Source organism: Tamandua tetradactyla, chromosome 12 (assembly GCF_023851605.1).
Source record: "Tamandua tetradactyla isolate mTamTet1 chromosome 12, mTamTet1.pri, whole genome shotgun sequence".
Classification (NCBI taxonomy): Eukaryota; Metazoa; Chordata; class Mammalia; order Pilosa; family Myrmecophagidae; genus Tamandua; species Tamandua tetradactyla.
The window spans coordinates 74,643,343-74,669,617 of NC_135338.1; the positions used below are offsets into that span (position 1 = coordinate 74,643,343).

The window sequence follows — 26,275 nt, forward strand, 5'->3', positions numbered from 1 at the left end:
TGCTTCAGGTCCTTCATTTGCAGTTTCATCTGGTGAAACAGGATTAATCACTCTACGGCTAATCCCTTGAGGAGGAGGTTGGGTGGCCAACTCCTCAAGGCAGGCTGGAGGTGAGGCGGCTGTGTACTCAGGGCAAACTATTTCAGGGTTATCTAAAGAAGACTCAGCATGCCCTAGGGGTTCAACCTCACCCTCGACATTGTTAGCAATCCATATGTTACCATCCCATTTTTCAGGGTTCCACTCCTTTCCAATCAATGCCTCACTTTAATGGCAGACCTTGCAACATTGAGATTTCAGTTTACGTTGTAAAGTTGCTACTCTAACAATAGTATTCTGAGTTTGGTTTTCAGAGATCTCAAGTCTATGGCTACAGAAAATAAAATTTTCCGTCAAGATACTCATGGAAAAGTCTACATTTGTCAGATGGCGCTTAAGGTTCTCTTTTCAAGCCTTAAGCCCATCTCCTTCACTCCTTAATGTAGCCAGTGTATCTAACAACAACCAGCCAACATCTCTATATCTCTTATTTCCACAAAACTCTGCAAAGGTGTGAAAAACATTATTCCCTAGAGCCTGGCTTCATACAAGTAAAGCATTAGGAGAATTGAATGGTGATATTTTGACTCTCTCTTTTGCCAACTCACTCTATGGATTGGAAGTGTGTCATGGTCAGGTTCATCTGTCACCTTGGCCAAGTTGTGGTACCTGTTTGGTTGGGCAAGTGCTGGCCTGTTGCAATGAGGACATTTCATAGAATTAGATCATGATCACCTCAGCTGCATCCACAGCTGATTCCATTTGTAATCAGCCAAAGGGGAGTGTCTTCTGCAATGAATGATGCTTAATCTAATCATGGGAGGCCTTTTATGGAGGATTCAGAAGAGACAGATTCTATTCCTGCTCCGGCTGGCGTGCTTCTCCTGTGGAGTTCGTCCAGACCCACCATCGAAGTCGTTGGCTTCAAAGCCTGCCCTGCGGATTTTGGATTTGGCATTCCTGAGGTCACTTGAGACACTTTTATAAATTTTATATTTGCGAGTGTTCCCTGTTGATTCTGTTTCTCTAGAGAACCCTAACTAATACAGAGTTTCGTTCTGAATATAGGAATCCAAGTCCTTAGTGCCTTTGAGTCCAGCCAGAGTAGAAAACCATTCATAAAAACCCATTTTTAAGATTCTGTTTCTTAAGAACCACTCCTGGTACCATGATGTATTAGTTAGGGTTCTCTAGAGAAACAGAGTCAACAGGGAACACTCGCAAATATAAAATTTATAAAAGTGTATCATGTGACCGTGAGAATGCAGAGTCCAAAATCCACAGGGCAGGCTGTGAAGCTGACAATTCCGATGGAGGGTCTGGCTGAACTCCACAGCCAACCGAAGCAGGAAGAGAGCCTATGTCTTCTGAATCCTCTTTAAAAGACTTCCACTGATTAGATTGAGCATCAGGCATTGCAGAAGACACTCCCCTTGGCTGATTACAAATGGAATCAGCTGTGGATGCAGCTGACGTGATCATGATCTAATCCTATGAAATGTCCTCATTGCAACAGACAGTCCAGCACTTGCCCAACCAGACAAACAGGTACCACCACTTGGCCAACTTGACACATGAAGCTGACCATGACAATCTGTAATATTAATCAGTAAGGTACAAGGTTGTATAAACCCCTTTCAATCATATTCATCTTCAGTATGACAGTATTACTTATAAACCTGCTAATGAACTATCATCCCTTCTATCCCATTCCCCTACATTTGCTTTTTTTTAAACATTTGTTCCCCCTATTATTTATTTAATCCATATTTTTTACTCATCTATCCATACCGTGGATAAAAGGATCATCAAATGCAGGGTTTTCACAATCACAGTCACGTTGTATATGAATCTGTATCATTATACAATCATCTTCAAGAAACATAGCTACTGGAACACAGCTCTACAGTTTCAGGCACTTCCCTCTAGCCTCACTAATATGCCTTAAACTAAAAAGGGATATCTGTATAATGTGTAAGAATAACCTCTAGGATAACCTCTTGACTCTTTTTGAAATCTCTCAGCCACTGAGACTTTATTTTGTGTCATTTCTCTTTTCCCCCTTTCCGTCGAGAAGGTTTTTTCAATCCCTTGACGTTGAGTTCCAGCTCGTTCTAGGATTTGTCTCACATTGCCTGGAAGGTTTACACCCATGGGAGTCATGTCCTTGCAGAGCGGGGGAGGGCGGTGAGTTTGCTTTTTGTGTTGGCTGAGAGAAAGAGGCCACATCTGAGCAACAAAAGAGGTTCTCTGGGGGTCATTCTTAGACCTAATTTTAAGTAAACTTAGCCTGTCCTTTGTGGGGATTAGTTTTATATGAACAAACCCCAAGATTGAGGGCTCAGCGAATTGATTTTTTGTCCCTACTGCTTGCGAGAATATCAGGAATTCTTCAAATGGGGAAGTTCAGTTTTTCCCCTTTCTCTCCATTCCTCCAAGGGGACTTTGCAAATACTTCTTTATTCATTATTCAAATCACTCTGGGATTTATTGGGGCATCACACTTGACAAACCTACAAAATCTCATGCCTTATTCAACGTTCCATGTACTTACCCATACATTTACATTTAACCTCTTTAGGTAACCATTCACTCATGTAGCTTCTGTGTATATCCTGGTCCCTTATATTCTATATTATAAGACTCTGAGTCTCCCTTTACCAGAGTCATATTACCAGGATTGTACAATATGTATCCTTTTCTGTCTGGCTTAGTTCACTCAGCATTATGTCTTTAGGTTTATCCATGCTGTCACATGCTTCAGGACCTCATTTCATTTTACTGTTGTATAAAATTCCATTGTGCTTATATACCACATTTTGTTTATCCACTCATCTGTTGATGGGCACTTGGATTGTTTCCATCTTTTGGCAATTGTGAATAAAATGGCTGTGAACATTGGTGTGCAAATGTCAGTTTGTGTCAATGCATTCATCTCTTCATAGGGCAACTCGATATTTAGTTTTCTGAGGAATCACCAAACTGTCTTCCATAGTGGCTGTATCATTATACATTCCCAGTAGCAGTGAATTAAGTATTCCAGTTTCTCCACATCCTCTCCAAGATATATAGTTTCTTGTTTGTTTAATAGTAGCTGTTCTTCTAGGAGTGAGAGGACATCTGGTTGTTTTGATTTGCATTTCCTTTATAGCTAATGAAGATAAGCATCTCTTTATGTGTTTTTCTAGCCATTTATATTTGCTTTTTGGAAAAATGTCTATTTGTATATTTTGCCCATTTTATAATTAGGTTGCTTGTTCTTTTATTGTTGAGTTGTATGATTTCTTTATATATACGCTGGATATCCCTTAGATATATGGCTTCCAGTTTTTTTCTCCCATTGAGTTGGCTGTCTCTTGACTTTTTGACGCAATCTTTTGGGGCACAGAAGCGCTTGATTTTGAGGAGTTCCCATTGATTATTTTTTCTTTTATTGCTTGTGCTTTGGGTATAAGGTTAAAGCAGCTATTATGAAGTTTTAAAGATGTTTCCCTATATTTTTTCTAGAAGTTTTATAGTACTGGCTCTCATATTTAGATCTTTGATCCCCTTTGTGTTAAAATTTGTTTTGAATTTGAGGTAGGACTCCTCTTTTATTCTTTTTGAATGGGTATCCAGTTTTCCCAGCCTGTTCTAGTTTGCTAGTGGCCAGAATGCAATATACCAAAAATGGAATGACTTTTAAACAGGGGAATTTAGTAAGTTGCTAGTTTACAGTTGTAAGGCTGAGAAAATGTCCCAATTAAAGCAAGTCTATAAAAATGTCCAAATTAAGGCACAAACAAAAGGTTACCTTCACTCAAGAAAAGCCGCTGAAGTTCAGGGTTTCTCTGTTAGCTGGAAAGGCACATGGCAAATGTGGCGATGTTTACTAGTTTCTTCTCCAGGTCTCTTGCTTCATGAAGCTCTCCTTCATCTCTAAAGGTTGCTGGCTGGTGGACTTTGGTTCTGTCATCATTCTGTCATGGTTCTCTGACTCTCTCCTCATTCTCAAAAAAGGAACTCTCTCCAAAATGTCCCCTCTTTTATAGGATTTCAGTGAACTAATCAAGACCCTTGTAGAATGGGTGGAGACATGTCTCCATCTAATCAAGTATAATACCCAAAACTGATCGAGCCACATCTCCATGGAGATAACCTAATCAGCTTTACAATCTGTAGTACTGATAGGGATTATAAGAAACGGCTACCCCCACAAGATTGATCAGGATCAAAACATGGCTTTTCTAGGATACACAAATCCTTTCAAACTGGCACACAGCCCTATTTATTGAAAAGACTATCCAGTCCCATTTCAGTAGATTTGGGGGCCTTGTTGAAGATCAATTGACCATAGATCTGGGTGTCTATTCCCAGTAAGCTTCTGAATGATATGGAAAAATAGGAACTCTTGTACCTTATTGATGGGAATGTGAAATGGAGCAGCTGCTGTGGAAAACAGTTTTATGGTTCCTCTAACGTTAAACATAGGACTACGTATGACCCAGCAATCTCACTTAAAGGTATATACCCAAAAGAATTGAAAGCAGGGATTCGGACAGATATTTGTACATCAGTGTTCATAACAGCATTTTTCACATTAGCCAAAAGCTGGATGCAATTCAAATGTCCATCAATAGATGACATGATAAACAAAATGTGATATATACATACAGTGGAATATTCAGCCTTAAAAAGAAATGAATTCCTGATACATACCACTACATGGATGACCCTTGAAGATATCATGTTGAGTGACATAAGTCAGACACAAATGGACAAATATTGTATGATTCCACTTATATGAAATAGCCAGAATATGCAAATGTTTAAAGACAAAGTAGAGTACAGGATACCAGAACAGGGATGAGGGGACAGGAAATGAATGAATGGGGAGTTAATGCATAATGGGTGTAGGGTTTCTGTTTTGGGTGATGGGGAAGTTTTGATAATGGATGGTGGTGAGGGTAGCACAACATTGTCAGTTAGTTCCACTGAATAGTATGCCTAGGAGTGGTTGAAATGAGAAAGTTTATGTTGTATGTATGTTTCCACAATTAAAAAAAAAAAAAAGCACGGGGTGTTAGGGTAGTTCAGTGGCTATAATTCTCACCTGCCATGCAGGAGACCTGCATTTAATTCCCAGCCCATGCACTTCCCAAACAAACAAACAAGCAAGCAAGCAAGCAAACAAGTGAAAAACCAAATAAACAAAAATTAAGCAAATGGTGCTGCAATAAGGGGATATTTAATAAAATGTGACCCCTGCCATACAGCATTAAAAAAAAAAGAAAATAAAGAGATAGTGACATGTAAATGCAATACGTGATTCTGAGCTGGATCTAATAGTGAAGGAGAAAATACCAAAAGGGACATTATTGGAAGATAGGAAAAAATTGGAATATAGATTGAAAGCTTTATTTCAGTATTTAAGTTCTTGAATTTGATAACTGTACTTAAGGTAGTTATTTACCTAATTTGTATATCTTTGTTTTTAGCAAACAAACATGCGAGTACTGTGTGTTCAAGGAACATGAGGTAAATAACTTACTTGGAAATGTTTGGAAAATTGATAAGATGGATTGACTGATTGATGGATAGATAGAATTATACAGCAAATTTGGCAAAATGTTAGAATTGGTGGATCTAAGTATGGGGGTGGTTATGTTGGAGTTTTCTGTATGGGTTTTATATTATTTTTGCAACTGTTCTCTAAATTAGAAATTATTTCAAACTAGATGTTTAAGCAAGAAATTAAAAAAAAAAAAGTAAGAGCTTACTGAAGGTTTTCAAGTGAAGAGTAGATTTCCTTTCCAATCCTGGTCCCCAAACACCTCCTTTCTTTTTTTCCTCAGGTGTCAGTACTGTTTGGAGTTTTGCTGAGATAATCTATGGATATATAAGCACAAATGTAATACAATTTCTTTTAAATAAAAATTAAAACCTTCTAGGATTTGGGTAACCAAAATCCTACCAGAAGTTCACAGTTAGGTCTAAACCTCAATATCTGTATTGATTCTATTCTAACCTTTGAAATCAGTAAAATTACTCCTATTGGGCCAGCTGCATTGAATTACAGAGAAATGAGTGATTGAAAGTGAAGCACACCCAAAATAACAATAGACTCAGCAGACCGGATGGACAGCTCTGGTGCTGTGGGTGTCTTGGGGCTTTTGGGAAATTTGTAGCTTCCTCTCTGCCTCCTACATTCTGACCTACCAGCTCATTTTCCGCACTTCCCTGACATGCGCTTGGAAGGCATTCAGGGAGGTGGGTGGTTGTTGGTTCATTCATGGATTTGTTCATTGATTCATTTATTTATTCAACTAACTTAGCTCCTCCTTTCTTGGTGCTGGAATACGGTGGTGAATAGGCCAGACACGGTCCCTGTTTTCAAGGAGCTTTTGTTCTAACTGGGGACAACAACCAAAACAAAGTATCAGTGGTAAGTGCTAGTAGTAAGTGCCATGAAGAAAACAAAGCAGGGTGATGGGAGCTGCTTTAAGGAGTTGGGAGCAGGAAAGACCAGTGTGAAGAGAAGTGCTAGAAGAGGATTCTGGGTGAGAGGAAGTGGCTGGTGCTAAGACTCTGAGTTTGGTATAAACTCAGTATATTCAAGAAGGATGTGCATAGTGGTGAGGGGCTGTTATGAGGAGGAGTGATTTAGGACCAGAGCAAGAGGGCACCACAGACTGGGAACCTGTTGAGGGTTTTAAATAGGACAGTGACATGATCTGATACAGATTTTAAACAGACCTCTTTGGGAGCTGTTCAGAGAATGGACAACAGCCTCTTCCCAGGCTCACTATAACTTTTGAATACAACCTGCCTACCTCTGACCTTGCTCATTCCTCGCATATACTCCTTGCTCTGTCCCTTCCAGGTACCCTGGCTGATTGAGATGCTTTAACCCATCTTGTCTTCTTGCCTATCTGGTCCTTGTTCTTCTTCTTTGGCTTCAGGGTCACTCTTTCCAGAAAACTTTCTCTAAGCCCAGTGTTTAGGTTAAATTTTCTGCCTGTGTTCTGTAGCCCCTGTCCGTTTCCTCCTCTGTGCCATCACTGTCTTGTAATGACTTGGGCTTTTGGCTGTGATCTCCAATCCTTGGGGCAGGCTCTGTAGTTTTCCTGCACTGGGTAGAGTAGAGTACTTGGCGTACAGTAGGTGTCCAATAATTATAGCCTGACTTGTCTTGACTTTTACGTGGTGTTTTGATTCTTTAAAAATTTTGGCAGGTTGCCTGTTACCTTCACCGAAGAGGGTGTGCACATTTCCATGAAGAGGATGGAACACAGAGGGTGAACACTTTTTTATGTCATTTAGATGGATCCTTTGAGCTGCTTTACTCTATTTCCATAGCTATTGAGTATTCTTCCTTATTTGTCTCCCTCTATCTTTATTTTATTCCCATTATAAATTTGGGTCAGTTCTTTTCCCAGTTTGAAAATTGAATTCCTCAATTTGAATGAACATAGGCATCTCTTTTCTTAATCTGCTGCTAAAATCTTTGAGTCATTTGTGAGGTTGCCCATTTACTATATACATTTACCCTAGTAAAGTGAGCTGGAGGAAATAAGTATGGTACAGTATCTCTATAATGGAATAGAGTCAGGGAAAATCTGTGTAGGTTTTAAGAGGAAATACTGAAGTTAATGTGCATTTGCTTTTTGGCTGGTGGAGCTAATTATTCTTCTTGGTTGTTTTCATTGCCTTCGGTGATGTCATCCTGCTTTTCTGTTGTGAAGTGTTCTAATTTATGCTCCTGAGAATAAAACTTGAAGTGTACTTAGTGATGCTCTTGTTTGCTTCCTGGTGACTGTTACAGCTTTTCAACAGAAGAAGAGATTACTGACTAGATTATACTTATTTTACTGGGTTTAAAAATAATAAATTTTGTATTCTTTTTAAAATTTTAAAATGTTTATCATGGTGTTGATCAGGGTTGGCAAACTTTCTGAAAGGATCAGATAGTAATATTGTACTGTTGTGGACCATTTGATTTCTGTTGCTACAAAATAACCACATAGCTGCCATGGTAGTGCCAAAGCAGCCACAGACAATACAGGAATGAATGGGTGTGGCGATGTGCCAATAAATCTTTATTTATGAACATCAAAATTTGAAATTCATTTAATGTTCACATATTATGAAATATTGTTCTTTTTAAATTTTCCAGTAATTTAAAAAATCTAAAATTTATTCTTCGTAGTGGGCTGTAGTTGGCAGGCCCCTCTGTAGGGCAGTCTGGCAGTTAGGATTAGCACCTAATCACCTGCACTCTATTTCCGGTTAGGACCTATCCTGTGAGCCTCTTTATAAAGATTAGAAAGATAATTTACGAGTTGTTTGACCAGATGTTTGCACATGGTATGTGGTAATTTATTTTCACTTTCTATTAGCTGTTTTTTGTTTTTCCTGTTTAATGTCCTGTGTTTTCCCAGTATGATTTCTAAATTAATTTGTCTGAGATTCTGAGTTCTACTTTGTTCTAATACTTTCATGATTATTAGATTAAAATAAGAGGCTAAATCAAACCTTATTATCTGTTGCAGAATTGGGACCCGTTCTTACTTGATGCATGATACTTTTACTAGACTTCTACTGTGTTGAAACCACTCCTCCCTCTAACTTTCAAAACCCAGCTCATTGCCTTTAAACAGTTTCTCCAGATTCTCTTCCGTCTTTCCTCCCTAGGCCTATATACTTCTGTTATGACATTTTCAAAAGCTTGATTTGTATTTGTTAGCTATGTCTGTGATATATCTTTTCCCAAGTTTTTTCAGGGCCATAGAAATGATCTTTTAACTTTTATTTATATGAAAGTGTTTATTATAATATTTTACACATATTGAGTGTTAAATAAGTGTGTTTAATTTAATCGGAGAACTTCATGATTTTAATGGAAACCATTAACTTTTTAAAATTACCAATAATAAAATATACTTTATTTTCCTTTTGGTATACAATTTAATGCAATTTTAATGTATACATTTGTGTAACCACCATCACATCAGTATATAGAACAGTTTTGTACCTCCACGAAACTCTTTGTGTAGTTCTTTTTTATCATACACTCCCTCCAACCAGCGAATCGTGGCAGCCACTGCTCTTTTGTCCATCTTTGTGTTTTCAAGACTGTCATGTAAGTAGAATCATATGATATATGTCTGGCTTCATTTACTTCCTGTGTTTATGAGCTAGTAGGGCTAATTGATCTTGATTTTCATACTCTTCAGTGACTTCAGCTTGCTTTGCTATTGTAAATTGTAAAGTGTTCCATTTGTGCTCCTGAGAATAAATTTTAAAGTGTACTTGGTGATTTTCTTGTCTGCTTTCTGGTTGCTTTTAAGGCTTTTCAGCTGAAGAAAAGGTTGTAGACTAGTATATACTCAGTGTACTGAGTTTAAAATTAAGTTAATCATTCATGTTGTGTGTATCAATAGTTCATTTTATTGCAGAGTAGTATTCTGTTGTTAGAATGTACCATAGTTTGTTTATCCATTCACCTATCAGTGGACTTGCCTGATGCCAGGTAGTGAAATATACTGTTTTTTTTGAAAAAATTTTATAGTTTTACATTTTGTTCTTAGATTTGTGATCCATTTTGGATAAGGTGTGTAGTTTGGCTTGCAGTTCATTTTGTGTTGTATGGCTATCCAGGTGTTCCTGTACCATTTCTTGAAAAGTCTATCCTTTCTCCATTGGATTACTTTTGTGGCTTTGTCAGAAATCAGCTGGCCAAATTTATGTGGGTTTATTCTATCTGTTTCATTGCTATGTGTTTATCCCTTCACCAATACGGCACTGTCTTGATTACTGTAACCTTGTAGTAAGTCTTGAAATTGGTTTGTATGATTTCTTCCAACTTTATTCTTCCTAAAATTGTTTTATCTGTTTAATTCCTTTCCACTTCTATTTAAATTTTATAATCAGCTTGTGTCTTCAAAAATATATTTCTGGTATTTTGATTAATATTGCATTAAATCTATAGATCAATTTGGGGAAAACTACATTTTATTATGTTTAGTATTTAAACTCATGAACATGGTATATCCATTTTTTTTTTTAAATTTTTATTTTAGATGGTCTTTGATTTCTTTAAGCTGGTTGTGCTGGTCTGAAAGAATGTATGTACCCTGAAAAAGCCATGTTTTAATCAAAATCCTATTTTGTAAAGACAGAATAATCCCTACTCAATACTGTATGTTTGAATCTGTAATTAGATCATCTCCCTGGACAATCAAGAGTGGTTATTAAGCTGAATTAAAGTATGTGGTGGTTTGAAAGGTTGTATGTCCCCTAGAAAAGCCATGTTTTAATCTACGTACCATTTCATAAAGGCAGAATAATCTCTGTTCAATATTGTATGTTTGAATCTGTAATTACATCATCTTCCTGGAGATGTAACCCAATCGAGTGGTTGTTAAGCTGGATTAAGTGACGACATGTCTCCACCCATTTGCGTGGGTCTTGATTAGTTTCTGAAGTCCTATAAAAGAGGAAACATTTTGGAGAATGATGGCGATTGAGAGCGAGCAGAGCACAATGACGTAGCCACAAAAAGCAGAGTCTACCAGCCAACGACCTTTGGAGATGAAGAAGGAAAATGCCTCCCGGGGAGCTTCATGAAACAGGAAGCTGGGAGAAAAAGCTAGCAGATGACACCATGTTCACCATGTACCTTTCCAGATGCGAGAGAAACTCTGACTGTGTTCGCCATGTGCCCGTTCACTTGAGAGAGAAACCCTGAACTTCATCGGCCTTCTTGAACCAAGGTATCTTTACCTGGGTGCCTTCGATTGGACATTTCTATAGACTTGTTTTAATTGGGACATTTTCTCAGCCTTAGAACTGTAAAGTAGCAACTTATTAAATTCCCCTTTTTAAAAGCCATTCTGTTTCTGGTATATTGCATTCTGGCAGCTAGCAAACTAGAACAGGGGAGTTGTGTCTCTACCCATTTTGGTGGGTCTTGATTGGTTTACTGGAGTCCTATAAAAGAGGAAACATTTTGGCGAATGAGAGATTCTGAGAGAGCAAAATGACATAGCCATGAGAAGCAGAGAGTCCACTAGCCAACGACCTTTGGAAATGAAGAAGGAAAGTACTTCCCATGGAGCTTCATGAAAGGAAGCCAGGAGAAGAAGCTAACAGATGATGCCATGTTTGCCGTGAGTCCTTCCAGCTGAGAGAGAAGCTGTACTGTGTTCGCCATGTGCCTTCTCACTTGAGAGAGAAACCCTGAACTTCATCGGCCTTTTTGAATCAAGTCATCTTTCCCTGGATTCCTTTGATTGGACATTTCTATAGACTTGTAATTGGGACATTTTCTCGGCCTTAGAACTGTAAACTAGCAACTCATTAACTTCCCCTTTTTAAAAGCTGTTCTGTTTCTAGTATATTGCACTCTGGCAGCTAGCAAACTAGAACACCGTTTTTTACACTTTCCAAGATAGATAATGTTGGTCTTGTAAAATGAGTTGGAAGTGTTCCTTCATTTGTTTTCTGGAATAGATCATGTAGAATTGGTATTATTTCCTCTGTGAATGTTTAGTAGAATTCTCAAGTGACATGCTCTAGATCTGGAGGTTTCTGTTTTGGAAAGTTTAAAACTATGAACTAAATTTCTTTAACAATGATCACATTATTCGTTTTAACAAATTTCTCTTTTGGAGAGGTTTTGTAGTTTGTGATTTTTTTGAACTGGTCCATTTCATCTTAGTTGAATTTATGTGCTTGGAATTGTTTATAGTGTTCCATACTATCCTTTTGATATTTGTGGGGATAGTGATACCCTCCCCCTTCATTACTGATATTAATTTGTGTCTGTTCTAATTTGCTAGCTGCCAGAATGCAATATACCAGAAATGGAATGGCTTATAACAAGGGGAATTTAATGAGTTGTAGTTTACAGTTCTAAGGCCCAGAAAATGTCCCAATTAAAACAAGTCTATAGAAATGTCCAATTAAAGGCATCCGGGGAAAGATACCTTGGTTCAAGAAGGCCGACGATGTTCAACATTTCTCTCTCAGCTGGAAGGGCACATGGCGAACATGGTGGCATCTGCTGGCTTTCACATGGCTCTACCAAAAAAGGGACTCTCCCCAAAATGTTTCCTCTTTTTTTTTTTTATTAATTAAAGAAAAAAAAGAAATTAGCACAACATTTAGAAATCATTCCATTCTACATATGCAATCAGTAATTCTTAACATCACATAGATGTATGATCATCATTTCTTAGTACATTTGCATTGATTTAGGAAAAGAACTAGCAAAACAACAGAAAAAGATATAGAATGTTAATATAGAGAAAAAAATAATAATAATAAAAAAAGAAAAGGAAAAAGAAAAAAATATATAAGACATAAACAAACAAACAAACAAAAAAAAACTATAGCTCAGATGCAGCTTCATTCAGTGTTTTAACATAATTACATTACAATTAGGTATTATTGTGCTGTCCATTTTTGAGTTTTTGTATCTAGTCCTGTTGCACAGTCTGTATCCCATCAGCTCCAATTACCCATTATCTTACCCTGTTTCTAACTCCTACTGGTCTCTGTTACCAATGACATATTCCAAGTTTATTCTTGAATGTTGGTTCACATCAGTGGGACCATACAGTATTTGTCCTTTAGTTTTTGGTTAGACTCACTCAGCATAATGTTCTCTAGGTCCATCCATGTTATTACATGCTTCATAAGTTTATTCTGTCTTAAAGCTGCATAATATTCCATCGTATGTATATACCACAGTTTGTTTAGCCACTCGTCTGTTGATGGACATTTTGACTGTTTCCATCTTTTTGCAATTGTAAATAATGCTGCTATAAACATTGGTGTGCAAATGTCCGTTTGTGTCTTTGCCCTTAAGTCCTTTGAGTAGATACCTAGCAATGGTATTGCTGGGTCGTATGGCAATTCTATATTCAGTTTTTTGAGGAACCGCCAAACTGCCTTCCACAGTGGTTGCACCATTTGACATTCCTACCAACCTAAAGCAAGAGCACTGAAGAAAGAAAGAAATAAATGGGAGCTCCTCAAAATTAAACACTTTTGTGCATCAAAGAACTTCATCAAGTAAGTAGAAAGGCAGCCTACACAATGGGAGACAATATTTGGAAATGACATATCAGATAAAGGTCTAGTATCCAGAATCTATAAAGAGATTGTTCAACTCAACAACAAAAAGACAGCCAACCCAATTACAAAATGGGAAAAAGACTTGAACAGACACCTCTCAGAAGAGGAAATACAGATGGCCAAAAGGCACATGAAGAGATGCTCAATGTCCCTGGCCATTAGAGAAATGCAAATCAAAACCACAATGAGATATCATCTCACACCCACCAGAATGGCCATTATCAACAAAACAGAAAATATTTCCTCTTTTAAAGGATTCCAGCAAGCCATTCCACCTTCAGTGGGTGGAGACACACCTCCATATAAATCATCTAATAAAAAGTTACCACCCACAATTGGGTGGGTCACATCTTCGTGGCAACAATCAAGCTGCTCCCACCCAGCAATATTGTATGAGGATCAAAGGGCATGGCTTTTCTGGGGTCCACCACAGATTCAGACCAGCACAGTGTCTTTTCTTATTTTCTCTTTGACTGACTTGCTAGAAATTTATCAGTTTTATTAATTTTTTTCAAAAAATCACTTCTTGGTTTTCATTGTTTTCTGTTTCTTTTTTTCAGTTTCATTGATTTCTGCTCTTACTTCGATTATATCCTTCCTTTTGCCTGCTTTGGGTTTATTTTTCATTTCTTTTTTCTAGTTTCTTAAGGTGGAACCTTAGATTGTGGGTTTGAGACCTTTTTCTCTTTTTCTAATATAAACATTTAATGCTATTAAATTTCCCTCTAAGTGTACTTTGACTATATCCCATATGTTTTTTCCCTTCACTTTTTTTAAAAGATTCTTTGTTTCATACTCACTAAACCATCCTTAGGAATGCTCTCTTTTTATTTAATTCCAGGAAATTAGGCTTTTATGAAGAAAGTGTATCCAACGTTAGATTAAAATCTATAAAAGGTAGAAATATGAGTTACAGTTTTAAAATTAGAAGCATTGAAAGCATTTTGATGTCTTAATCACTATGAAATCTGAGACCTGCTAGTGCTGTAGGGGAATTTGATTCCATTTCCAACACATGCCAAATGTTTCCATTTGCCCCATCCAATACTCACTCCCAACAAGCCCTGGCCATGGAACATGTTACTTGGTGTGACGGATGTCTCTTGTAGCTCCAGAGTATTACTACTGTGGATAAGCATTTTTACAGGTTTTTCAACATTTGCTTTCAGTAGGTCCTTAAGAGTATTATTGCATTTATTTAATCTTGATCCATTAATAGAAATCTGTAATTGTCTTTAATCTTGAACCATTAATAGAAACAATAAAAATAAAAGAACAAGAACAATAAAATCTAAGACCAGCACCAGTCCAGGTCTGTGTTCTCGTGAATTTTCTTGAACCTGCAAGATGTGGGAGGTAGCTTTCAGTGCCCCCAACTGCGAGCTTGACACTCTGCTAGGAGCCCATGGTGGCAGCAGTGGGCAGTTGCTGCGGCCGTGCTCTGCACTGCTCCCTGTCCCACCATGCATCGCCCACTCTGCTCCACTGCATAGTCCCTTTGTCTCTTTAGATTGTTTTATATTTGAAGGCTAATTTGTCAGATATTAATATAGCTGCCTCTGTTTGTTTCTGGTTGTTCTTTGTGTGAAATATATTTTCCAGCTTCTCACTTTCAATCTCTTTTTATCCTTGGGTCTAAAGTGAGTTGGCTTGTAGGCAGCATATAGATGGGTCCTGTTTTTTTAAACCATTCTGCCAGTCTGTGTTTTTTTTTTTGGAGTATAATACATTAAAATTTAATGTTACTACTTTAAAGACAGTACTTTTGTCTATCGTTTTGTGTTCTGGATTTTATATATCTAATTTTTTTCCTCTTTTCACCTTTAATGATAGTCTTTATTTCTACACTCTTCTCCAGATTCCTCTCTCCTATCTGTCTATAGTGCTCCCTTTAGTATTTCTTGTAGATCTGGTCTTATTCCAAACTCTCTTAGTGACTGTTTCTCTGAAAATATTTGAAACTCCCTCTCATTAAAAAAACAAAAACAAAAAAAACTACCTCTCAGTTTTGCCGGGTGTAGAATTATTGGTTGGTACTTTTTCTCTCTCAGAATCTCAAATATATCATACCACGACCTTCTTGCAATCATGGTTTGTGCTGAGTAATCTGCACATAGTCTTATTTGGCTTTCCTTGTATGTGATGGATTCCTTTTCTCTTGCTGTTTTCAGAATTCTCTTTGTCTTTGATATTTGACAGTCTGATTAATAAGTTTTGTGGAGTAGGTCTGTTTCGATCTGTTTTGTTTGAGGCATGCTGGGTTGAGTTATTCTGCAGCCCTTTCCTGCACCACCTTGTTTGAGAGCTAAATTTAATTTTTTCACGGTAGGTTTTTCTTGTTTGTTGGCTTTGTTCTCTATCTGTTCTTTGGAATTCAGTTCACCTTATTCCAGACCTATCACATTTTTTGTTTAATTGACCAGAATTTTTCAGCTCTGTTTTCTGGTTCTTGCCCAGCTTATATGGAACTCATTTCTGAGGAGGGTCTCCTCAGATACCATCCACTGCATTGAGATTTTCCCAGATCAGACAGATCCATGTCTGAGGAGGAGGGTGTAATCACTATCAAGTTTCCTTGGGGGTGAGACCCAGCAGGTTGTTAGACTTTGCTGTCGCCTCTAGACTCTTTTCTTTTCCTAACATGCCCAGCAGGTGGTACTTGACAGCCCACAGCTTCCCACCAGTCTAAAGTTGTGTGGTGCCTTTAATTCTCAGCAGCCCCTTCTGGACGGGGTTGAGACATAGGCTGAGGTAGAGGGTAGGCTTAGGTTGCTTTGTTTTCCATCTCTTGGGGACTGAATTTCCAGAAGGAGGGCTCCCACTTGAGTTGAGCCCCACCCCCCTTTTCTTGGGGAAGATACACCATTTAGGGAATTATCTCCCCCAATTAACTCATGAGTTTTCTCAGACCTGTCTTAATTCAGCTCTTTCCTGGGTCTTGCTGACAATTCAGCATGCCTAGAGCTTTCTCTAATGAACTACTTGGAATAAGGTAAAATAAAATAATATAAAATAATGGAATAAAGGAAATTGGTTTTCATAGTCAGCCTTTGGTAGGCAAGTTTCCACTCCTCTGAACTTGTTCTACTCAAAAGTCCTCCATCTTTATTCTTTTTTATCTATTTCAGTTTTTTAATTTTTTGTCAGCTCCATCTCCTCTCTGTTGGGATTAAAATCATAGTTGGAGCTTGGTTGAACTACCTTTCCTTGTTCCCAGTAGAAACTACTTTAAAGGTATGTCCCTTAGGGAATTATCCCTTTCACTTGACTAGTTACTGTCACTTAGGCATGCCTTAATTCACTCTTGCCTGGGGGCAGTGCTGAAGAATGCCTGCAGTTCTATCTAATGAGCTGTTAAGATATTAAAAATAAATATATTCTTTCAGAGCCAGCCCCCAGCTCCCTGGATTTGCCAGTCAAGACCTGGAGTTGGTATCTGGCTTTATACGCCCCCTTTTCTTGGGATCCAGCTCTTTTCCTGTATTTTGTGCTTGTTCAACTCAAAAAGCCTCTTTTTTTTCCCCATCAGCCCCACCCTCTCTCTGTTAGGGGAAACTTCTGGTTTCTTTTGTGCTTACTCTGAGCTTGACTTATCTGTGCTCTGAGCTTGTTTCCAGCTGTCTTAATTTGTTAATCAATTTTGCAATTGAAGCTTGTTTGAGCTACCTTCTTTCCTCTTTGTAGAGTCTGCTTATTTTTGCCTCACTGAAGCAGTCTGCCCTTCCTGTGGGGAAAGGGCACCAGCCTCCATGACCTGGGAGACTTACAGTTTCTGTGTGGGATCTCGCTGTTCCTCCTGTTCCAGGCTGGTATACAATGTGTGCCAAGTCACTGAAGTATCCCGAACAGTTGTTCCATACAGATTCTGGCTATCTACTAGGTGCCCTCCAGGATGAACTAAATTCTACACCTCACTAAACTGCCAGATGCGTGCCCTGTAGAAAGCATATAGATGCTCATATATTTTTAAATCTGTTCTGCCAATCTTGTCTTTTGATTAGGCAGTTTAATCCATTAATTATTCAAGGTTATTATTGTGAAGGTAGTACTTACTTCAAGCATTTTATCCTTTGACTTTCATATGTCAGAACATATTTGTTTCTCTCTTTTTACCCTTTTAGTTATCCTTACTTATAATCTTCATTTCTACACTCTCCTACAGACCTCTCACTCCTGTGTTTTTATTTCAGCCTGCAGAACTTCCCTTAAAACTTCTTGTAGGGTAGGTCTCTCTCTTTCTCTCTCTTTTTTTTTTTGGTTTATCTGTGGATATTTTAAACTGCCCTCATTTAAAAACATTTTTTTAAAAGTTTTTATTGTATAATATAACATATATACAAAACAAAGAAAGGAAAAAAAAGTAGTTTTCAAAGCATTCTTCAACTAGTAGTTACAGGACAGATCTCAGAGTTTGTCATGGGAAACCATACTGTCCTCTCAGATTTTCCATTCTAACTGCTCCAGAACATATGAGGCTAGAAGGAATAAATATTTTTTTCAATCATCACAATCAACTCTTCTTTTCCTTTTTGTATATGCCAAAAATAACGAATATACAAAAAAAAAAAGCAATAAATTTCAAGGCACACCACAACAATTAGTTGTAGAACAGATTTCAGAGTTTGGTATAGGTTACAATTCCACAATATTAGGTTTTTACTTCTAGCTGCTCTAAGATAATGGAAACTAAAAGAAATATCAGTATAATCATTCAGCAATCATATTCATTTATTTAAACCCTACCTGTATAACTCAATCATCAACTTTGATCTTTCTGTCCCACTCTTTAGGGGTATTTGGGCCATGGCCATTCTAACTTTTTTATGTTGGAAGAGGCTGTCAATAGTGTGGGGTAGGGAGATCTGAAGTTCTGGAGAGGCCCAGCCCTCTAGGTTTCAGGATTTGTCTGGTCCAGAGACCCATCTGGAGGTTGTAGGTTTCTGGAAAGTTACCCTAGTGCATGAACTTTTGTAGAATCTTTTGCCCTAGGTGTTCTTTAGGATGGGCTGGAGTGGTTTTGTTTGGGGTTTGGGAAATTATGATAGATAGCAATGTCTAACTGAAGCTTGCGTAAGAGTGACCTCCAGCGTAGCCTCTTGACTCTCTTTGAACTTCTCGGCCACTGATATTTTATTAGTTACACTTCTTTTCCCCCTTTTGGTCAGGATGGAATTGTTGATCCCACAGTACCAGGGCTGGACTCGTCCCTGGAAACAGGCTTATTTTTATCTTGCCCGTCTCCCACTCTTGCCTGAAGGAGCCAAGTTGTAGACACCGCAACGCAATTTGTACTTCATGGTTCCATGTCTTTGTAAATGCTATTTCCTTTCTTTGCTTCTCTTTAGACCCAAGTTGAGCCATTTTGAACATCCCCTTTATGAAACTGCTCCTGTACATACCTGTGTAGTTGTACTTGTCACCACAATTTACCTGTTTAGCAGCTTAATATATGATGAATTCATTGACGGCAGGACCACGTCTTATTTTTTAGGCTTGTGTTCTTTGATTTAGAAAAGTACCTTGTCCATAGTATGCACTAAGTAATTATGCTTAATTGAATTTAGTCTTTAGGGTTGTATTTTCAAACTGCACTGCTGAATATTAGTAATTTCTACGTTAAGGTAATAACCTCTCTGTCAGTTCTTGGTCAGTTTTAAGTCATTGATTATTATCATTAAGTGTTGTGTTTTTCTGCCTCTTTGATTGGATGCTAGCCATGTGAGTTTTACCCTTTTAGGTGCTGGATGTTTTGTATTCCTGTAAGTCTTCTTGAGCTTTTTTTCTGGAATGTAGTTAAGCTACTTGAAAACAATATGATCACTTTTGTTCTTGCTTTTATGATTTTTTAGGTATGTACAAAGCAGTGCTCAGTCTAGGGATAATTATTCCCTACTACTGAGGCAAGATCTTCCTAATTTTAGAATAAGCTTGTCAAATTTTATAAAAAGCCTGCTGGGAATTTTGATTGGGATTGCATTGAATCTGTAGATTAGTTCAGAGAGAATTGACATCTTAATGTTGATTGTTGCAACCCATGAACAAATTGTATCTCTACATTTATTTAGTTCTTTAATTTTTCTAAGCATGGTTTGTGGTTTTTAACGTATAGGTCTTGTGCCTCTTCTGTCAGATTTATCCCTAAGTATTTCATATTTTTGTTTAAATTGTGATTTGTTTAAAAATTTTCAGTTTCCAAATGTTTATTACTAGCATATACAAATAAGATAGGTTTTTGTATATTGATCTTATATTCTGCAACCTTTCTAGACTGCCTTATAAATTATAGCAGCTTTAAAAAAATAGATTCCATTGGATTTTATAAAAATGATATTGTCATCTGAGAATAAGGACAGCTTTATTTCTTTCTTTCCAAAATAGATGTCTTTTATTTCTTTTTCTTGCCTTATTTCTGGCTAGAAGTTTGAGTCCAGGACTGAATAGCAGTAGAGAGAGATAATATTTCTCGGGATTTGTCCAACTTTGAAGCACTTTGAAACTATTTACATGAAACAGAGGATTCCTAAACTAGTTTGTAAGGAAGTTTGGCCTTTTTTTAGAGTTGGCTAGGAGCTCTGGGGGCTGTGCTCTTGAGCCTTTCATGTCTGTAGGAATTATCCTATATATTATGGCTTTTAATAGTTTCTTTTCTGTAATCAATTACAACTAAAATACTTTTAGAAAATGTTCATTCCCTACTATATTTCTATCAATTGTAAAAAAATGAATTATTTGTCTTAGTTTCCTAGGTGCTGAAAGCAGATACCCTAAAATGGATTGGCTTTAACAATGGGAATTTGTTAGCTTACAGTCTTACAGTTTTGAGGCTGTGAGAATGCCCAGATCAAGGCATCATCGAGGTGATGCTTTCTTCCCTAAAACAGGCTGCTGGCAAGTGTTGGCTCCTCTGCCACATGGCAAGGTACATGGTGGTGCCTGCCGGTCTCTCCCTTCTCTTCATGGTTTTGTTGCTTTTATCTTCTTGATTCCGTGGTATTTCCTCTCTCTCTATATTGATCCTGTTTACAAAGAACTCCAGTAAGAGGGTTAAGACCCATTATGAATTAGGTAAGTCACACTTGAACTGAAATAGCCTCATCAAAAGATCCTACTTAGAATGGGTCTACACCCACAGGAATGGATTAACATTAAGAACATGCTTTTCTGGAGTACCTACAGTTTCAAACCACCACAATTATTTTTTAAGTCTTTTGGTTCTTTGTCATTTCTCAGTTCCGTGTAGAAAGCCTATTTGAAAAACGCAAAGTGAATATACTGTCAAGACTGCTCATAATATTTTTGCTTGGTTTAATGCTTTTTCCTTTTAACATTTCTCGAAGAAGACAGATTTTAAGTTTCAGTTGCACTGTGATGTTGCTAGTTACCTGTATCTGAACTTTGTTCTTCTCACATTTAAGACTATGGAGACCTCAGAAGTATGCAAACACCAATGCAAGTGTTGGTGGTGGGTGTTATATGGGAATCCTATATTTTATGCATGATTGTTCTATAAACTCACAATTTCTCTAATAAAAAAAGGCTTTTTTAATTAAAAAAAGGGTGGGGAAAAAAAGACAAAGAAGATAGCTTTTGTTTATATAGTAACTTGTGACTTATGCCATGCCTTCATATTTATTCACCCAATATGCAGTTTTGGTTAATAATATGGATTTAAGTTAGGGCTCTTCTACTTTTTGCTCTCTGATCCTAAGCAGGTAACTTCGTTGTGAGTCAGTTTGTTGGAGTATAAAGTGGGAATCATTTGAGCACCCTCCTTCCTCGGTTGTGGTTTGAAGCAAATGAGGTATTGCATGAAGAGCTCAGGGCTGATTGTGGCACACAGACACTGATATCTGACTCTCCCTTAATAGGCTGGTGGTGGGATTCTGAGGTTTCACTGATGATGAACTGAGGCTCAGAGAGGCTAAGGAACTTACCTTATGTCTGTAGCTTATAACGAGCCAGGTTCTGAAAGTCAGTGTTCTACTTTAATACACTTGTTTTCATACTTGTGCAAAAATAAAAAATTAGACTCCCTTTCTTGATCATAAAACTCAGCATTAATTTCATTATTCAGTTTTTAGCAAAAAGTAAGTAATGTGTACAAAACACAGAGAGTGCCAAATTTTTTTTCTTTCATATGTCTTTCTTGTTTTGTTTTAAACATTATTTACATGTGCATGGACTTAATTTGTTACCATTAAGGCTGAATCTAAAACTGTCATTGCAGTTTGGTCATTTGTATTTGCGTTGACTTAATACAAGTTTATCTTATAAAGCAGTGGCCCTTAAGCTTGGCTACACTGGGAACATAAAAATTTTGTTGCTGAATCCACAACCATGTCTTAAGGGCACCCATAACAAAGTACCACAAACTGAGTGGCTTAAAACAATGGAAATCTATTATCTCATAGTCCTGAAGGCTAGAAGTCTGAATCAAGGTGTCATCAGGGCCTTAATTCCTCTGAATTCTATAGGGTTCTAGCAGTGACTTGTTGGCAAATAATAGAATTCTTTTTTTTTTGGCTGTGGCAAAAGTAAACCTTTGTTTTGGGTCTCTTTCTCTCTGTCTGTGCCCATATTTCCTGTCCTTAAAAAGATGCCAGCCATATTTGATTAGGTCTACCCTAATTCAGTGTGGCCTCATTGTGGCTAACATCTTCAAAGATCCTATTTCCAAAGGGTACCACATTCATCAGACTAGGTTTTAGGACTTGACCATTATCTTTTTGAGAGCTATGATTCAATCCATAACTATTCCAGACTAACTGAATAGAATTTCAAAGGAAGGAACTTAGGCTTGGAACTGAAAACATGGTGTGCACGTGTGTGTGTGTGTGTGTGTGTGTATGTGTATATCCTCTTCACTCAATGCTTCTGATGAACAGTGAGGGTTATGAACCTGATTCTAAGCATGAATTATTTTTGTGACTTAATTAAGCAAATCTGTAGTGCTTAAGTACACTGTATGGTTTTACATTTATAATGTGTATAATAAGTGTACATTCCAGCAACCATCTACAGTTAATGCCCAGAGTCTTGTTGGCTATTTCTGTAAACAAGAGAGGTACTGCTAAGAGTAATAGTGACAGGCGGGTGAAGGAATGGGGCCATGTGAAGGTGACCAGGGCCTACCTTAGGCCCCAGTTAGGAAGAGTCCCATTAATTATACTCCTCAGTTCCTGGCATACCATTTCTAAGGCCTCTCTTTAATTTTTTTTTCATTTTTGTGTATTTATGAATCCTTTGTTTTTATATAATTGTAAGACATAGTATGGTTCAGTGCACATGCATTTTAATTATATAAATGGAAGGTTTCATAGACCATAGTTTGTTCCCTTTTGTAACCAAGAAGTTAGGATTTAAGGGATGATTTTGATTACTGAATTATGATATAGATATTCCTTTTTACTTTCTGGTATATTAGAGTGGACAGAGGGAAATGCCTGAAATCTTTGAATATTAAACCAGCTGCCTTGAGCTCTCATAATGATTGTATAACCTTTATCTTGTACCCTTGTGATTATAAAAACCTTCTGACTGACCTTCCCTTGTACTCATTTATTCAGTTTTTCAACTTGATCACTAAAGACAGCCCCTAATGTTTATTATTGAAGAGTCCTGGGTCAGCCCAGAACTAACCCAATTCCAAAGTGATCTTGATATTTGAAACTGGACCTAACCAATTTGGGCCCACCTGACATGCATAGTTGTTGAGACTTTAGCATATAAGTCACTTGTACCTCATTATAGTACTAAAAATCATTCCTGGTGCCTGCCCATATTAAAAAAAATAAAATCAAGCCCATCATCATATGAAGGCTGCCATTTTATTACATAGGTTCTGTGGCTAAACATGCAATCAATCTGTGTATGCTCAATGATTAAATCACCCTTAATTACTTCATTTGGGGCCACTGTGCTCATTATCTTAAAACCTGCCCATTGTTTAATGCTACAAAACTGACAGAATTACTGCAGTTTAGGGAGGTAGATTTTGGGGCTGATAGGCCTTCTGATCTTGTGTTTCACCCCTAGCAATAAACTTTTTCTCTGTTTGAAACTGCATTATCTCAGGAATTGGTCATTTGGGTGCAAGGGCAAAAGAATTCACTGCCTTTGTCCAGTAACACTTTGTTATTCATCACTGTGTTTTTTAAAGTTAGTACATGGTGCTTTCCAATGCTGGTTTCTCTCCTCCACATTCTATTTCCTCATCTTCCTAATCATCATGGACATCCCTGAAGAGATTCCCTTGTGAGCCTGAGCAAAAGTTCTAAGAGGCAGTGCCCTTGGAGGAGTTTGCTGGATCTTTCCTGTAATTCCATCCCACTAAGATTGCTATCTAGTCTCCCTGTGCAGTCTGTCTTCCTACCAGCAGTGCCTGAAGTAATGTGCCTCTAGTCCCACATTTCTACTGACATTTGGCATTATTTATTTATGGACCAAATTATTGAGAGCTTGCTACATGGCAGATATTATTCTAGGCATTTGGGTTTACCAGTGAACAAAATCAGCTTAAAAGGGAGGGAAAATCATCTCTTAGAGCTTATATTCCAGCATTTTAATACTTCCTAGCTTTCATGTTTTTCTAAGCATGACTTTGATTATCTCTTCATTCATTTGGGTTCTTCTAATGATATCCTGTTTTTCTGTTGAACATTTCTTATAGAATGCAGCAGTTTCTTAAATAGGTGTTAGTCTCTTTTTGATTTTAGAGATTACAGATATTCATTTTTAAATTAACTTTGTGTATGGTGTTCTTGTTTGAATAGAAATCCTTAATTTTGATGTAACTGATTCTACAATTCAGATCTACTAAAAACATTGCGGTTTGTTTTATTTAAGAAGTACTCTCTCACCTCCAGGATTTGTCGTCTGAATACAACATATTCTCTTTCACAGATTTAGATGTATATTTCTAATTTTGTCATTTTGAAAATAATGAATTTAGTAAAGAGCCTGATTTGATAGGATGTGTTTAAACTTCAAGGTTAAGGTTAGTTCTCTAATCTCATTACTTTGCTAGGTATGAAGTTTCATGGCAGAAGCTCTTTGACTGAAATTTTAAAGTGTCAGCAGCCTAAAGTCATGGCTTTCAGCTTTTCTTTTGTGTCCCAAAACTATTGAATTACACCCTGAATTCTTGTCAGTGGTAGTTGCCCTGTGTAACTGTGATTCTCATCTGGCGATGGAGTACGGGATTGTAGTGAATTTATATTTGAGGAATTGAGTTGACCAAGAGAAATATTTGACCAGTAGATGGCAGTAACACATAACTTATTTTGGGGTCGAGTCAGGGCAGTGCAGGCTTGCAGTGAAAGGAGCAAGCCCTCTCAGTGGGAAACTTTCAAAAGTTGGCACAGGGGAGCTACTAGAGGAGAAGCTGGGAAAGGGGATAACTTTCAAACTCTTTGGGGAGAGAATGTCTGGCCTATGGCACAGTCATTGTGGCAGGGAACCTCAGGAGAAGAGAGCTCAGAGGGGTTTTATAAGTGCAGGGTTTTATAACTGGGAGTCACTGGATAGAAGGAATTAATTTGAAATTCAAGTAGATAAACATCAAGGACTAAATTTCTTAGTTGTGAAATGGAGTACTCAATTGATGGAATATTATTTTGGAAATCACATGTTTCAAAGAAGTAATTGAATGATGTATTGATATATTTATTTAATAATTTATTAATTATTAGAAATATTTATTTATTGGGCCATTCATTACAACATAAATTACACTGTTCCCATTACAATTATGTTTCATATGATTTTTCTTTCTCATAATCAGACATTCAACATGTGTGCTGAACTTGATGTTTCTATTTCTGGAATGAACATTGACAAAAAGACTGACCAATTAAGGGTTGTAATTTAAAAAGTCATTTACAAATTTTGTTTTTATTCTCCAGATGATGGTGTTGATAGTCAAAGTGGAACAAAAAAAGAAGATCTGAATGACAAAGAGAAAAAAGATGAAGAAGAAACTCCTGTACCTGCATGTAGGGCTAAATCGATATTGGAGAGTTGGGTATGGGGCAAGCAACCAGGTATTATGATCTTCTGAGATTCTGATACTTTTGAAAGCTTGTCTAGTATTCTTCTTCTAGAGTACATAGATGGCTGTTACAGTCATTTGTTCCTTTTATCCAGATTGTTAAAACTTATGCCCTAATTCTTTGTTTTCTGTTTATCTTGTGTAGTTTAGGTTTTTTTAAAAAAATTAGATTAATTTTTATTTTGAATTTTTTAATATACAAGAAATAAATGAGTATTTTCTTACAAATATCATGAATTATATAGTGAACATTCCATCTGGCTACTATTGGGGAAATATATTTAAAGACTAAATCTTTTGCCAATCCAGAGAACTTCTACAAAAGTAGAAGAGAAGAAAAATAGCTTTATTATTGATAAGCGTTAACGCAGAAAGTTATGCACATCACAGGTAATCTGCTAATGAAATTGCGAAGGCAGAAAGAAATCTCACCCCTTTTTCTAGCTATGCAAATGCAAGTCATTACATACATGTTCTTTTATTTTTTGGTTTATAAAATGTAATTTTATTTTATGTTACTCTGCTGTTACATACATAGGACATCACATTTTCACAAGGCTTTTTTTGGAATACAGTCAGTGATTAGCAACACACAGTAGTGGTCCAACTTTCTAAACAACAATCATTAATGTGAATATGCTCTCACATGTGCACAAATCTGCATGGAAAAGTACTAAAGTTTTAAACTTGGACTTGTTACTTTAATTTATATCTCCTTTCTAGTGTATCAAGAAATGACATGCACTTTAATTTGCCAAAAGCAATGCTTGTATTTTGGCAGCAGTGTGCTACTTCTGTTATATAGTGAAATGAATACCGGAACTACAAAGGCAGGATTCTAAGTGAATTTTTATCAGGAAAGCAAATTGTCAACTTAGGAAGATTAAATAAGGAAGCTCCCTGTTGTCACAGATATACATGACCTCCATACTATATTATGTAGGAGGCATTTCAATTTGTGACCTCCCAGCCCCAAAATGTCAAGTGCTTTTCCATTTACTCTAATACTCCTGAATTCCTACTAAAAAGGAATACATTAAGAACTTGGAAAAGTTGCTTATTGAA

The 26,275-nt window shown here is 37.1% G+C and overlaps 1 protein-coding gene across 4 annotated transcripts in view; it reads left to right on the forward strand.

Moving 5' to 3' along the window:
- The window catches only part of HERC2 (HECT and RLD domain containing E3 ubiquitin protein ligase 2), a 277,180-nt gene that overhangs the window by 34,061 nt on the left and 216,844 nt on the right, over nucleotides 1-26,275 (forward strand). For all 4 annotated transcript variants that reach the window (XM_077123972.1, XM_077123973.1, XM_077123974.1 and 1 more), the window contains exon 4: nucleotides 25,065-25,202. In XM_077123972.1, coding sequence (XP_076980087.1) covers nucleotides 25,065-25,202 — 138 coding nt within the window. The remainder of the gene's footprint in view (nucleotides 1-25,064; nucleotides 25,203-26,275) is intronic.